Source organism: Sceloporus occidentalis, unplaced genomic scaffold (genome assembly GCF_023333645.1).
Source record: "Sceloporus occidentalis isolate IW3139 unplaced genomic scaffold, rSceOcc1.0.p SCAF_7, whole genome shotgun sequence".
Classification (NCBI taxonomy): Eukaryota; Metazoa; Chordata; class Lepidosauria; order Squamata; family Phrynosomatidae; genus Sceloporus; species Sceloporus occidentalis.
Genome location: NW_028316987.1, coordinates 2,201,000 through 2,214,591, shown reverse-complemented (window position 1 = coordinate 2,214,591; position 13,592 = coordinate 2,201,000). Strand labels below are relative to the sequence as shown.

Here is a 13,592-nt window from a genome sequence, read left to right as displayed (position 1 = left end):
GATCTCTTACCTGAATCTTCAGACAGGACAGGCATGGCTTATTCCTCACTCACTACCTACAGATGACAGATGGCTGTAACTGGATGTCCAGTCTACCTCTGAGGGCCAGGATTTACACGTGAGCAAAATGCCTGAAAAACAAATAAGGACTACATGAGAATTATTTTCGTATTTCTTCAACTAGAGCACACAAAGAACAAGTGAACATGTTGATTTTATTGGGCCAACTAGGGGAAGAATAATACTTTGCTCATACATGTTTATTTATTACCTTACTTATATACTGGACACATCTTTGTTTCCCCATTATTCTGACCAAGCTATTTAGAAGAGAGCATTGCCAAGGAGAAATGGAAACATGGTGCTGAATCTGTAAAAACTCGAAAGGTAGAATGGTTCTGAACATTCTGGAATCAGATTTTGAAGATGAAGAGAGGGGCAAGGATGTAAAATAGTGTAGCAGCCCATAATCAGACCTCTCAACCTCATCAGTACATTCTGAGAAGACTATGACAGACCTTTGGAGGACAGGATGGGTCATATGGTTCCATGATGTCTCCAAATTACAATAGTTTCAGCTTTAGTCACTTTAGTTTGCAGTGAGAGTTCAGGCTTGATTTGCTCTAGTACAATTTATTTGTCTTTTTGGTGGCCCACAGCATCAGTAGAACTTGCCTCAAGCACATTTCTAATGAGTTCATTCTCTTTCTATTAGCTCTCTTCACTGTCCAGTTTTCACCACGATACGTAGAAATCAAAACTACCATGGCATAGATGATCCTGAATTTGATATTTAATTATTCCTCTTTTTTATACCAGTCTCCATGGGTGCTCATTAATTTATGCATATCCCACCCTTTACCCCAAAGGAGTACAAAATTGGGTACATGGTTGTCCCAGCACCCATGTTAATCTTCACAACAACCCTATGAAGCAGGATATGCTGGGAGCCAGCAATTGGCCTGGGGTCACTCACGAAATTCCACACTTGAATAGGCATTTGAACCTCGGTTTCTCAGATCTTAGTCTAAGGGTGTATTCACACTGCATACTTATGGCAATCTGATGCCACTTTTACTGTCATGACTTCTTGGGTTTATAGGTTAGTGAGACAAGGTCTTTGTGCATAGCTATAGCAACCTTCCACTTCTTTTTTAAAAAAAAAAAAAAACGCTGCGCTACGGGTGCAATCATAGGATTAAACTACATTAAATGCACCACACTAATTAAATGCACTATATTAAATGCACAGCATGAAGCTATATGTTATTTTCTTCTTTATTCATAAGAAAGCATGCAGGGACCTGAGACTTTTCTAGCTCATTGCACAGATGTAGGAAAGGCTTAAACTTCCCCTAAATCACTTTGTTACTAATCCTTGTCTTTCATGGGCTAAAAAAAATCCATTAGCATTAATGGACAGGCATTTCTTTTTTATATAACCCTCAGATCAGAAGTAGTTGCAAATTTATATTTAAAAAAAACCTCAGGTGGGGGAGATTAAACCTTCCTTACCTGTAGACAGAAATCCTAATCCAGATCAGAATAAGAGGTGGTGCACAAACTCTGATATTCTTGATTGTGATCAGCTATGGTTTATGGCAGTATGCCTTCACCTTCTGACATTCATCTTTAGTGGCCTTCTTTACTGGTTATCTTCATCTGGGTTGACAACAATCCCCATCCTCCCCAGCCTACTTGGGAAAAGCTCTTCTGGGCCCGAAATGGACAGGCCAAAATAAAGCTGCTTTGGGTCACTTTGGAGGTATGCTGTCTAAATGTTGCATGCATCTTATGAAGCCCGAAGCTGTGCCAAAGTTGCGCTCCAATCCTTAGGACTATAGCGTGGCTTTAGCACAGCTTCCAGCCTCTTAGGATGCATGCATCATTTAAACAGCATAACTCCAAAGTGGCCTGAAGCAGCTTTATTTTGGCCTGTCTGTTCGGGCCCTCTGAGAATTAAGAGTTTCCATAAACACTTGTTTTCTTAGACAAGAAATGTGTAACTACAAACACTCCTTCAGATGGCTAGCACTGCCATGATGAGTAGGAGGGATCATATTTTCCTAGCATCCACACACTTATATTATTCTGTAATTGACAACATGGAGCCACTGCAATATGTAGGACTGTGGCATGCTTAGTATACTAAGAATAATGGGACAGTCGATTCTTTCCAATATCACCCCAATGTTATGTCTTTAAAAATAATGTAGAAATAATTCAGCTTAACACCACTTTAAGTGCAGTAGCTCCATCCTATGGAATCCTAGTTTTACAAGATCTTTAGCCTTCTCTGCCAAAGAGTGGGGATTCCTCACAAAACTACAAATCCCAGGATACTGTAGGATGGAGCCATGGCAGTTAAAGTGGGATCAAACAGCATTATTTCTACAGTGTAGATCAGGGGTAGGCAACCTGCGGCACGCGGGCCGGATGCGGCCCGGCGAGGCCTTGGGACCGGCCCCAGCCTGGTCCTGCCGCCGATTGCCGCCGGGGTCTTTGGGGGGCAATTGTCTATAGAAGCCTCAGAAACATGCATTTATATTAACATTTTTTTAAAAAATCAGCAATTTTTTTTGCGTGTCCTCCATTTTTTAAAAAAAGTGTCTTCCATTTGAAAATTTTGTCCTACATTTGTCCTGGTTTATTTATATATTTAATTTTAAAAAAAAATATTTAATTATTTATGTTTTGGCTTCGGCCCCCCAGTTGTCTGAGGGACAGCAACCCGGCCCCCGGCTCAAAAAGGTTGCCTGCCCCTGGTGTAGATGCACTCTAGGTCATTTTGAATATGAATTTAGTGAGCAATCTTCTGCATGTTCTCTCAGAATTAAATCTTGCTTGTTCTCTAGTAAGTGTCTGTAAAAGTGCATCCAGACATGCATGCCAATCAGAAGTTGAAATATTATTTTTGAGCTACAACTTCCAACATCCTCAAGCAGCATGGGAATGGTACAAACTATACTCCAAAACAGTAATTTTTCCAAACTCTTATGCCTACACAAAACTCCAGTGGACTTAGACAGTCATACACTGTGTGGATATTTGCAAATAAGTACTTGTTAATTTTTTCAAGGGTGGGAGGAAGCAATTTGCTTGCCTTGAAGGTGACAGGGTTTTGAAAAGTTATTTTTTAGAGATTACAGCTACCAGAATTCCAGCCAGCATGGCCAAGAGAATTGTGGTCCAAAAAACCCCCTTCAATTTTTCCAAGCTCTGAGCTCTCAGAGATCATAGGATTTTGCCATTCCATTGCTCTTGTCACTCCAACATCTTGTCAAGTCAGTCTGTCCCAGTTACTCTCCCTAACATCTTTTGATGCATGTCCATTGACAAGTCATTCTGGTCACCATGAATTGTCTGGTGTCTTTCTTCTGCCACCAGACTGATGAGTCCCTTTCTGTTGACTGCTCCTTTCACACTTCACAGAGCAGCAAGGATTGTGTGACTGCAGTATGGGTAGGTGAGAATTTCAGCGTAATTCGTTTTTTATAAGAAAATACTAACATTTGCAAATGTCTTCATCTACAGGCTAGAAAGAACTTGAGTTTTTTTGTAAAAAAGAAAAAAGAAAAAGCAAGTGGGTGAGAAACCAAAACTGACAGATTTGTCTGTATAGTCCTCAAACTTTGACTGCTTAATTATTAAAAGTCTACATTTGAATCGCTCTGCATATTCAACCATGTTACTGTAGGATTAGGTTTGCCATTTCTCTTTTTTCTGTGAGGCTCCTCATCTTTAACACCTATACAGTAACAGAAACAATATAGTCATCTCCATGCTGGATACAGCTGTATCTATTGAATTTGGGCATTTTGTTTCAGTTTTTCAAATGCAAAATGAAAAGATCTTTGAATATTAAGGAAAAAAATGAATGCAGGAGAAAGCAAGAATGACAGAATTCCTCACCCTCAGCTGCCAATATTGCCAAATATTATTTCATAATATGAGTGCTTGCCCTCCGCTACTGCTGAAATAGTTGTTGGGAGGCTACAGAGTCTGGAAGTGTTACCCTTTTTTTCCTACACTTGTCAATGGCCCGGTACAGACGGGCAGTTTGTGGTGCCCTGGGACCAAAAATAGAGTTCGAGAGAGCGGAGCAACTGAACCCTAGTATGTAACGGTGCCGCCATCATGGCAGCCTCCTGTCCACATGGGGGCCACCATTATGACACAAGCACAGTGCAGTGTCTGCATGTTATGGCGCTGTGCTTGCATCATCGATGCATAACAGTGTGCCAATGGCGCACTCCTGGCATCCGTTGCATGCACCAAAAAGAACCTGTTTTAGCGGGTTCTTTTTAGTACAGAGGGAGGCTGTGCAGTTTGGCTGCTGCAGCCTCCCTCAGGAGCAAAAACGGGTGCCTCCAGCCCACCCTTTCGGGGTGGTCTGTCAAGACTGGGACATTCTGGGAGCTGTAATCTAAAAGAATATTCACACCTTTTGCCCTCAGATGACCAAATTCCCTCCCTTCGAACAATCTGTACAGAATTTCTAAGGAAGAAAATTTTGTCTGAAGCTCTCCTAGACAAAAGTCAAACATGTTTTCCTATTAAGTCAGGACGAATGTTTTACTGCCTTTTTATGAAGCACAGCTGGGACATACTGTAGGTGCTGTTGGACTCTAGTTCCCTGGAGTCAGCTTGATATCTTAATCTGAAAAGCTGAAGGTTCCCTAGACTTGTACAGTCAGCCCTCTGTATCCACGGATTCTTTATCCATGGATTCAACATCCACAGCTTGAAAGGATTTAAAATATTTAAAGTCCAAAAAGTAAACTTTGATTTTGCCATTTTATATAACGGACACCATTTTACTTCCATTGTATTTAATGGGACTTGAGCATCCAGTGATTTTGTTATCAACGGGTGGCCCTGGAACCAAACCCCAGCAGACACCAAGAGCTTACTGTACAGCTTTTGCTCCCATCATACAATAATGGAGATGTTAGACTCCAGTTTTAAAAAAAATGTGAATTCAGCTTTATTAAGTACCATCTACTCAGCAACTCCAAGGTGGCCAAAGAGCACCACCACAGTTTCAAAGAGACCCAACACAAATGCATTGAGTTCAATCTTTTCCCAGATTTCTGTTCAAGTTTTCTTAAAGGGCGGTAGCATCATAACAAGAGTCAGTGTGGTGTAGCGGTTTGAGCATTGGACTATGACTCTACAGACCACAGTTCAGTTCCCTGCTCAGCCAACTGGGTGACCTTTGGTGAGTCACAAACTCTCAGCCCCAGAAAACCCCATGACAGGGTCTCCTTAGTCACCATAAGTTGGAAACAACTAGAAGGCACACAACAAACAAAGCATCATAATATAATAACAATAAACAAAGACAATGGCTTGAAATTAAAAGAAAAAATAAAACTAATTCAATTGCTTTTCGCAGACACACCAAATTCAGAAGCAGCAAGGATGAGCAACTTCTTTCAACCCAAAAGTCAAACTCAGTTTAAGAAGGGCCAAAGATAAAAGGGGATCACCAAGCATTACATCATATTATAGCTTAAATCTCTTAATGGCGAATATTACATCGTAGGAGAGGGATTTCAGCCTTTTAGAGTGGATGGGATGCACCAAACCTTGGAAATAACCAAATGGTGAAGTCTTGGGGAAGGGACTATATGCATCTCAAATTGGAACCCCAGGAGGTTTTCTATTCCTGAAATAGAGTAACCATGCAGTATACAGTGACCAAGCCATTGCACTCATGAACATTTTGTAATGCAGCACCAATGCAAGCTTTCAGTTTTGTGTTGCTTATTAAGAAGATGTAGGGTACTGTGGCTGGGCTGAGGAATGTGTGGTCCTCCAGATATCACTAAACTCCCATCGGTCCTAGCCACCATAGCCAATGGTGAAGGATAACCTGTGCTATTTAGAGCGTTACACCTTCTCCAGAAATGTCCTTTGGGTGTGGGCATCCTGGTGCATTCACCATGAATGGGATATCTGCAGAGCTTGAGACTGTTACTTTTCTGAACTATAACTCCCAGCATCCTCTGGACAACATCTAAGGGATTCTGGGAGTGGTCATTTCCAAACTCTGGCTTACCTCATTAGATCATAAAACCAGTGAACCTCCAAAATGGAAATAAATAAAGAATGCCATGATGCACTTATATTACAGAATGTGCACTACACATTTCTGCCACATATATGTGTGTGTGTGTGTGTGTGTGTATGACATTTTGTGCAAACAGGATTACCAAATAAGGACAGAACTACCACCCCTCCTAAATGCTTTGGCAGCAGGGTTAAATTTCTATCCTGACAGGCCCCTGGGAATGTTCTAGGCTTATGTTCCCCACAATGATGGAGAACTATAATTTTAAAAGGTCTTGAGCTGACTGCTATTACATAATTTCTTCCATTTCCACCAAGTCCTCTTGCTTTATTAAGGACCTTAGATGACCCACTTCCAGCAGTATTTGGTCCCTATGAAGTGATGCTTCATTGCTTTACACAAGTTCTCAAGCGCAGAAACTACTGGGGAGGGACTACACTTCAGTAATAATGCACATGCTAGACACACAGAAGGTTTTTAGTTCAATTCTTAGCCTCTGCAGTTCAAATAACAAATAGCATTTCATCAAAGTCTTGAAAAGATACATTTTAGGAATGCAGTTCCCCAAATATCTCAAACAATGGCTGGGAGATTCTAGGAAAAGTAGTCAGGAAGGGAAACGTTTCCAAGCTCTGCATTTTATGTGAAAATCCTCTGCCTGTGATGTGAAAGAGGATCTCTGTCTCTTCTTACCACTTCAATCCAAGGGATCTGTCTCTGTTCTAAACCTGTACCTGTCAACAGTGACAGACTGGGTGAGGATTAAACAAATTGAAACTAAACCCAGACAAGGCAGAGGTGCTCTTTGTCAGTCAAAAGGTAGAGCAGGGCATAAGCATTCAGGCTGTGCTGGATGGGGTTACACTCCCCCTGAAGACAAAGTCCATAGCTTGGGTGCACTCCAAGATTCAGCCCTGGCCCTGGACACTCAGGTTTCTGCAATGCTCAGAAGTGCATTGCACAGTTAAAGCAGTGCCTCAGCTGCACCTGTTTCTTGAGATGTCTAACTTGGCCACATGACACATGCCTTAGTTACATCCCAAGTGGACTACTATAATGCACAAAATGCAGGGCTGTCTTTGAAGAATGTTCAGAAACTTCAACTGGTCCAAAGAGCTGTAGTCAGATTGTGTCAGAAGGTTTTTGCAGTCCCTTTCCCCCAATATAGATAGATAGGGATTTCCTGCATGCAAATGCCTCTCTCTCTCTCTCTCTCTCTCTCTCTCTCTCTCTCTCTCTCTCATTCAAACTAACCATGTGATTTATGCGATTTTAGGCTGCATCAATAGAGGTATAGTGTCTAGATCAAGGAAAGTAATAGTGCCACTATATTCTGCTCTGGTCAGGCCCCACCTGGAATATTGTGTCCAGTTCTGGGCGCCACAATTCAAAAAGGACATTGAGAAACTGGAGCGTGTCCAAAGGAGGGCGACTAAAATGGTGAAGGGTCTGGAAACCAAGCCCTATGAGGAACACCTTAGGGAGCTGGGGATGTTTAGCCTGGAGAAAAGAAGGTTAAGGGGTGATATGATAGCTCTGTTTAAATATTTGAAGGGATGTCATATTGAAGAGGGAGCCAGCTTGTTTTCTGCTGCTCCAGAGACTAGGACCTGGAGCAATGGATGCAAACTGCAGGAAAAGAGATTCCACCTCAACATTAGGAGGAACTTCCTGACAGTAAGGGCTGTTTGACAGTGGAACAAACTTCCTCGGAGTGTAGTGGAGTCTCCTTCCTTAGAGGTCTTCAAACGGAGGCTAGATGGCCATCTGTCGGGGATGCTTTGATTTGGATTTCCTGCATGGCAGGGGGTTGGACTGGATGGCCCTTGTGGTCTCTTCCAACTCTATGAGTCTATGATTCTATGATTCTATGATTCACTCCCCCTTTGGGACTAACCGACTCTCTCTCAAAGATTTTCAACTGAACTGTTGGTCCTCCACCTTCTTCCTCTCTCAACTTTCTTTGGAAAGATGGTGAAATAAAGATTTATTTTTACCTGAGCTAGATTAGGATACAGCTTCTATATAAATATAGATTAAAGCCATTAGTAAACTTTTGTTTGGAACTACAAGCTACTTGTGTTGTTTTTGGAGTCAGTGTCAGTTCATAGGGAAGCATAGTTAGACAAAGGCACATTTCTGCTACTCTGGTGATTTAAAGCTAACAGGCTTGACTTTGACATTATTGGTATTTCAATATTTTTTGTTTCCTTACCAAAGGCTGAAGCCTTATGAAATTTAAATTACCCTACATTTTTCTAACAGGTGCTGGTCACTGGCAGCACAAATGCCTTTGCTTCAACAGTTCCACTGGCTGCTGGTTCGTGTCCAGGTGTCTTTATTATAATTTTCTGCCTTTTTGTAAGCTGTCTTGAGTCCCACACTGGAAGAAAAGCAGGAGATAAAGTGATAGATTGGCAAATGGATGAATGCACAGTCAATACCAGTCAGAATAAATCAACATTGGTTATTCCAAGTTGCAGCCATTCAAATGCATAGTTTTTGGTGGGTTTTTTGGGCTATGTGGCCATGTTCTAGCAGAGTTTCTTCCTGACGTTTCGCCAGCATCTGTGGCTAGCATCTTCAGAGAATGCTTTGCCTGGAAAGTCTGCTAGAACATGACCACATAGCCCAAAAAACCCACAAAAAACTATGGATGCCGGCCATGAAAGCCTTTGACTTCACATTCAAATGCACTTTAATGCCCTTCATCCAAAATAATCATTCTATTTGAAGTGAGGAAAATTCTAGTCCAACACATCCAGATGACACCAGTTTAAAGAAGGCTGAAGCAGGAAATATTAGACTCAACAAACCATGAGTCTGGCCTCATGGAAGACAGCTGCTTATGCTTCAGTGAGCCAAAACAGCTCTACCTGCTGGCTGGCAGCTCTACCATGAGGAAGCTTGAAGTTACAGAGGGCTCATTTCCCATCTCTAGGGCCTGATACAGACCACCCAAAAAGGGTAGTCTGCCGGTGCCTAGTTTTCCGCGGGGGGGGGGGGGGAAATGCAGCGGACAAACCATGCGGTTTTCCACTGAGGGAAAAAGAACCCGCAAAAAGTGGGTTCTTTTTGCGGCACAATACTGATGCCGCAGTGTGCCAGTGGTGCACTCGCAACGTCAATATTGCACTGTGACATGCGGATATCAAAATGGCAGCACCCATCTGTACAGGGCACTGCCATTTTGACGTACGGAATACGTGCTAGGGTTACAGGGAGTCTGTAAGTGACACCCTGAGGCAACCCTAGCATGTCATCAAGACGTGCGTCGAGGCCTGTCTGTACTGGGCCTAGGTAAGGTCATTTGCTCACCTGCTCTGGCCTTCCTAGTTCTCATATATACTCAGGAGTTAAAAGTTGTGCTTTTCAAATTTCCTAAGGCTTCAACCTTTGTGTTAAGGAAACAAAAAATATTTAATATTAAAAATATCAAAGCCAACCCTGTTAGGGTCCAGCTTTAAAGCAGCAGAGTAGCAGAAACATGTCCTTGTCTAACTATGCTTCTCTAAGAACTGGGACTGATCCAGAACAACACAAGTAATTTGCTGTTTAAACAAAAGTTTACTAATGACTTTAATTTACATATGCATAGAGGCTATATCCTAATCTAGCTAATAAATAGCACCTTTGAGACTAACTGAAAGAAAGTTGGAAGCAAATGGGATGTTTGCAAGAGGAGAGACAGAAGGATTTGCATGCAAGAAAATCTATCTATCTAAGGAGAGGAAGAGAGAATGCAAAAAATCTTCCAACACTGCCATCCACACCACAACATACAAATATCCAGAGCACAAGAAAGATATATTTTTTGGACTACAACTCAAAGAACACCCTGCCCACCAAGCAGATTTTGGAACAATCTCTAGCCTCAAAAGGCCTTAAACCATCTACCACTTCCTACAGGTCACGCCAACAATCAAGACAAAGTGCAATACATCCAGCCGGTCAACAACAATAGTTATTATCCCAGAAGATGGCTATGTGCTCTTGCTCTTCATTTGAGCTTCCCATAAGAAGATGTCCGGTGCACCATGGTGGAAAAGATGATGCTGGACAAGATGGGTCTTTGATCTGATGCACCAAGGATCTCCTTGGAACTAGGTCAAAATTTTTCAGCCTGAGGCAAAGAATATGATTCCATTTCACTAATATTCTTCACAAAAAATCTTGCAGCACTCCTGAAGGCATCAGGTTAGTTTAGGGCAAGGGTAGGCAAAGTGTGTGCAGTGGGTCATATACAGACCCCCTCAAACCTGTTTAACCCAAAGGGTTACAAAATAGAAAGAAAGGGGGTCTATTTTAGGCCGAGACACCTTTCTTAAAACAGTAAGTGACCTGGAGGTGACTTCTGAGTCTACTTCTTGTTGTTTAAAAAAAGGCCCAGAGGAAGCAAAAACATGTTAATAAAATCCCCCCCAATGTCCCCTAGGAGATATTCCCTTCCTTTCTCACACACCTGTACCACACTGCTATGTAATCTTTTAATACAGATGGAGATGTTCTCCCTCTCTCACACACACACATATGGGCATGCCAACAAACATTAGAGCCTGGGCCAATCCCACCATTAGGCAGAATGAGGCAGCTGCTTTAGGAAACAACTGCTGTGTGGTATTGATGGACAAAGATGAGTGTCCAGATAGCCTACTCTGAAACTCCTTAAGTTAGCCTCCTGCACTCAAGTATTCTGGAAATGCGGTCTCATTGCCAGTGCAAAAATCAAATTCAGCAGCCAGTTTGGACAGCTTCTGTAGGTTGAAAGGACTGGAGGCCATCTTCTCCTTTCCCACACTCAGCAAAACGTCTTGGGCCAGCTCAGAAGAGGCCTTCTTTTTATCATCCCTCTCTTCCAGCTACATTTATTCCTCCCTAAGCCCTTTCCTTGAGTTCCCTTTGTTCTCCAGTTACTGCTGGCTTTGCTTTCTTCCCTCTTACACACCAATGTTCCTTTAGAAAGCCCAGTCCATCTAGCCAGTATATTCAGTACAGACTGAAAGCAGGTCTATAAAGTTTGGCAACATTTTTATCCCTACTCCTACTTGGAAATACTGAGGATTGAACCTGGGAGCTTCTGCATGCAGAGCATGTGCTCTGCCGCTGATCTGCAAGCCCTCCAAATGATATCAGCAATACATCTGAGCATGTGTAGTGCAATGTCCCTACTCCATGAATAACCACAGCTCATCCCACAAAGCGCATAAACCACATGCTAGCCATAAGTTGACAAACAACTTGAAGGCACATATATACATACACACATACACACCTAAAACCAAGCAAACAAAGATGACCGCTGATTTCTATAGATATGCCAACACTGTAGAAATAATACCATTTGACACCACTTTATGTGCTGTAGCTCCAGTGTGGTATAGCGGTTTGAGTGTTGGACTACAACTCTGGAGATCAGGATTCAATTCCCTGCTCAGCCATAAAACCCACTGGGGGACCTTGGCCAAGTCACACTCTCTCAGCCTCAGGTGAAGACAATGGCAAACCTCCTCTGAACAAATCTTGTTATGAAAACCCCATAATAGTTCATCTTAGGGTCGCCATAAATCAAAACAACCTGAAGGCACACGAAACAACAAGCTCCATCCTATGGAATCCTGGACTTTGTAGTTTTACAAGGTCTTTAGCCTTTTCTGCTACAGCAAGCAGATGCTTCACAAAACTACATATCCCTGGCTTCTGTAGGATAAAGCCATGGCAGTTAAAGTGGTGTCAACCTGCCTGCATTATTTGTACAGTATGGATGCATCCTACCTCAGTGGAGTATTCATCTCAGATATCCAGAGAGCTATCCATGGTGCTGCAATCTATCCTCAAAAGAGCTCCAGGGCTTTGTATAGCTCCTTAAAATGAACAAACTCGTTCTGAGGACACTTGCCAAGAAACCCCCATGATACATTGAGCGTCTTAGGGTCGCCATAGGTCAGAAACAATTTGAAGACACATAACACCTTTGTCTGACAAAGAAGCGAGTGGAGCTTTGGAAGTTTGCGGCACGTATTTTGTGCATTTTGGGGTGTTCTTGTTCCTTGAAATGAAGACACCCATGACACACCCCATTGCTTGGGGGTCTGAAGAGAGCCCCCCCCCCAGTTCTTTCTCCCCATGCACCCACCCTGTAGCCCCTATCTTGAAATGGGCAAACTAGGGCCAAAGGCTGACCATTAGAAGCAGCTTTAGGCCATGGTCATCATGAGCAAGCATCTCTTGAGGAAGGAGGAGGGATGCTCTTTCCCCACTCCACCCCAAAAAAGAAAACCCTCAAAAATAGAGGAAGCTTTGGAAAGAAGGTTGGAATGGAGGGCAGGTCTTGGGGAAAGGAGGATGTCTAGTCACCCTGGACTAGATGTCCCGACTGTCCAGGAGGACAAAATGTAGGGCCTTCAAGAAAAAGGTTGGCATTACAAATTGAAAGGTTTAAATAAAAACATCATAGAAACATAAACTCATGCTTCTCAGTCATGCTCAAAATGGAGGACAGTTTGAAATTTCAAGAAAGTTGGAATGGAGGACAGATCTTGGGGAAAGGAGCAACTCTGGTCCCCCTGCATTCATGCAAATATGAACCCATGCTCAAAAGGGAGGCCAGTTGGGCCCTGCTCTTGCCAAGGAGGTGGAGATGGAGGGCAGCAGGTCCTGGGGGAAGGAGGACGCCTGGTCAGGCTGAGGCTTTGAAGGAGGAGGGGGAGGAATGGAGGCAGGAAAGGGAGGGAGAAGGGAGCCTGGGAGTGGGGCTGAGCCCCTGTCCATGATCCCCCCCTGGGCCTGCTTGGGCCTCTCCATCCCTCCATCCCTCCCTCCTTCTTCCTCTTCCTCCTCAGGGCCCTGCCAAGCTTACCCCAGCCTGGCCTCTCCTCCTGGCTCTGGATGCCTAGAGACCGGGGGCCCTTGCGGTGCTGAGAGAGAGCATCAGCCGGGCCTCCTCTTCCTCTCCTCCTTCTCCTTCTTCCTCCTCCTCCTCCTCCTCCTTTGCCTTGGCAGCAGGGCGCGCCTCTCTTTGCTCATGCGCTCCTCGGCTCAAGGACTGCACTTGACTGGAAGGAAGGGAAGGCAGGCAGAGCAGAGCAGGCAGCAGAGACACCCTGCCCTCCTGCTTTTGTCCCCCCGTCCTCCTTTGCCAGGACCTGTCCTCCCTTTCAGCTTCCTGCCCAAGTCCTCCATTCTGAGCATGATTGAAAAGCATGGGCCTACTCCAGGGTGACCCCAGGTCCTCCTTTTCCAGGACCTGTCCTCCATTTCTGCCACCTGCCCAAGAGGGATTCCCCCAAGCCCTCCCTTTTTGAGCAGGACTGAGAAGCATGGCTTTACTCCAGGATGATCAGAGGTCCTCCTTTTCCAGGACCTGGCCTCCCTTTCAGCCTTCTATCCAGGAGGAAATCCAAAATGCCCTCCCTTCTGAGCGTGACTAAGAAGCATGGCTTTCTATTCCTATGAGTGGTTTTCTAAGCTTTTAGTTTGCACCTTTTTGTTGAATGTCCTACATTTTGGGGCGCCTTGT

At 43.6% G+C, this 13,592-nt stretch overlaps 1 protein-coding gene across 3 annotated transcripts in view; it reads right to left on the bottom strand.

Moving 5' to 3' along the window:
* The window catches only part of MPP3 (MAGUK p55 scaffold protein 3), a 79,992-nt gene extending 66,944 nt beyond the window's left edge, over positions 1-13,048 (bottom strand). For 2 of the 3 annotated variants that reach the window (XM_089531649.1, XM_089531651.1), the window contains exons 1-2: positions 12,933-13,048; positions 11-131 (exon numbers count right to left, since the gene is read on the bottom strand). In XM_089531649.1, the coding sequence (XP_089387775.1) occupies positions 11-35 (25 nt within the window). In that variant the 5' untranslated portion in view covers positions 36-131; positions 12,933-13,048. Of the gene's footprint in view, positions 1-10; positions 132-1,515; positions 1,570-12,932 lie in introns of those variants that run through there. The other variant, XM_089531650.1, reaches the window with a different exon arrangement.
* Between the last annotated feature and the right edge of the window lie 544 nt (positions 13,049-13,592).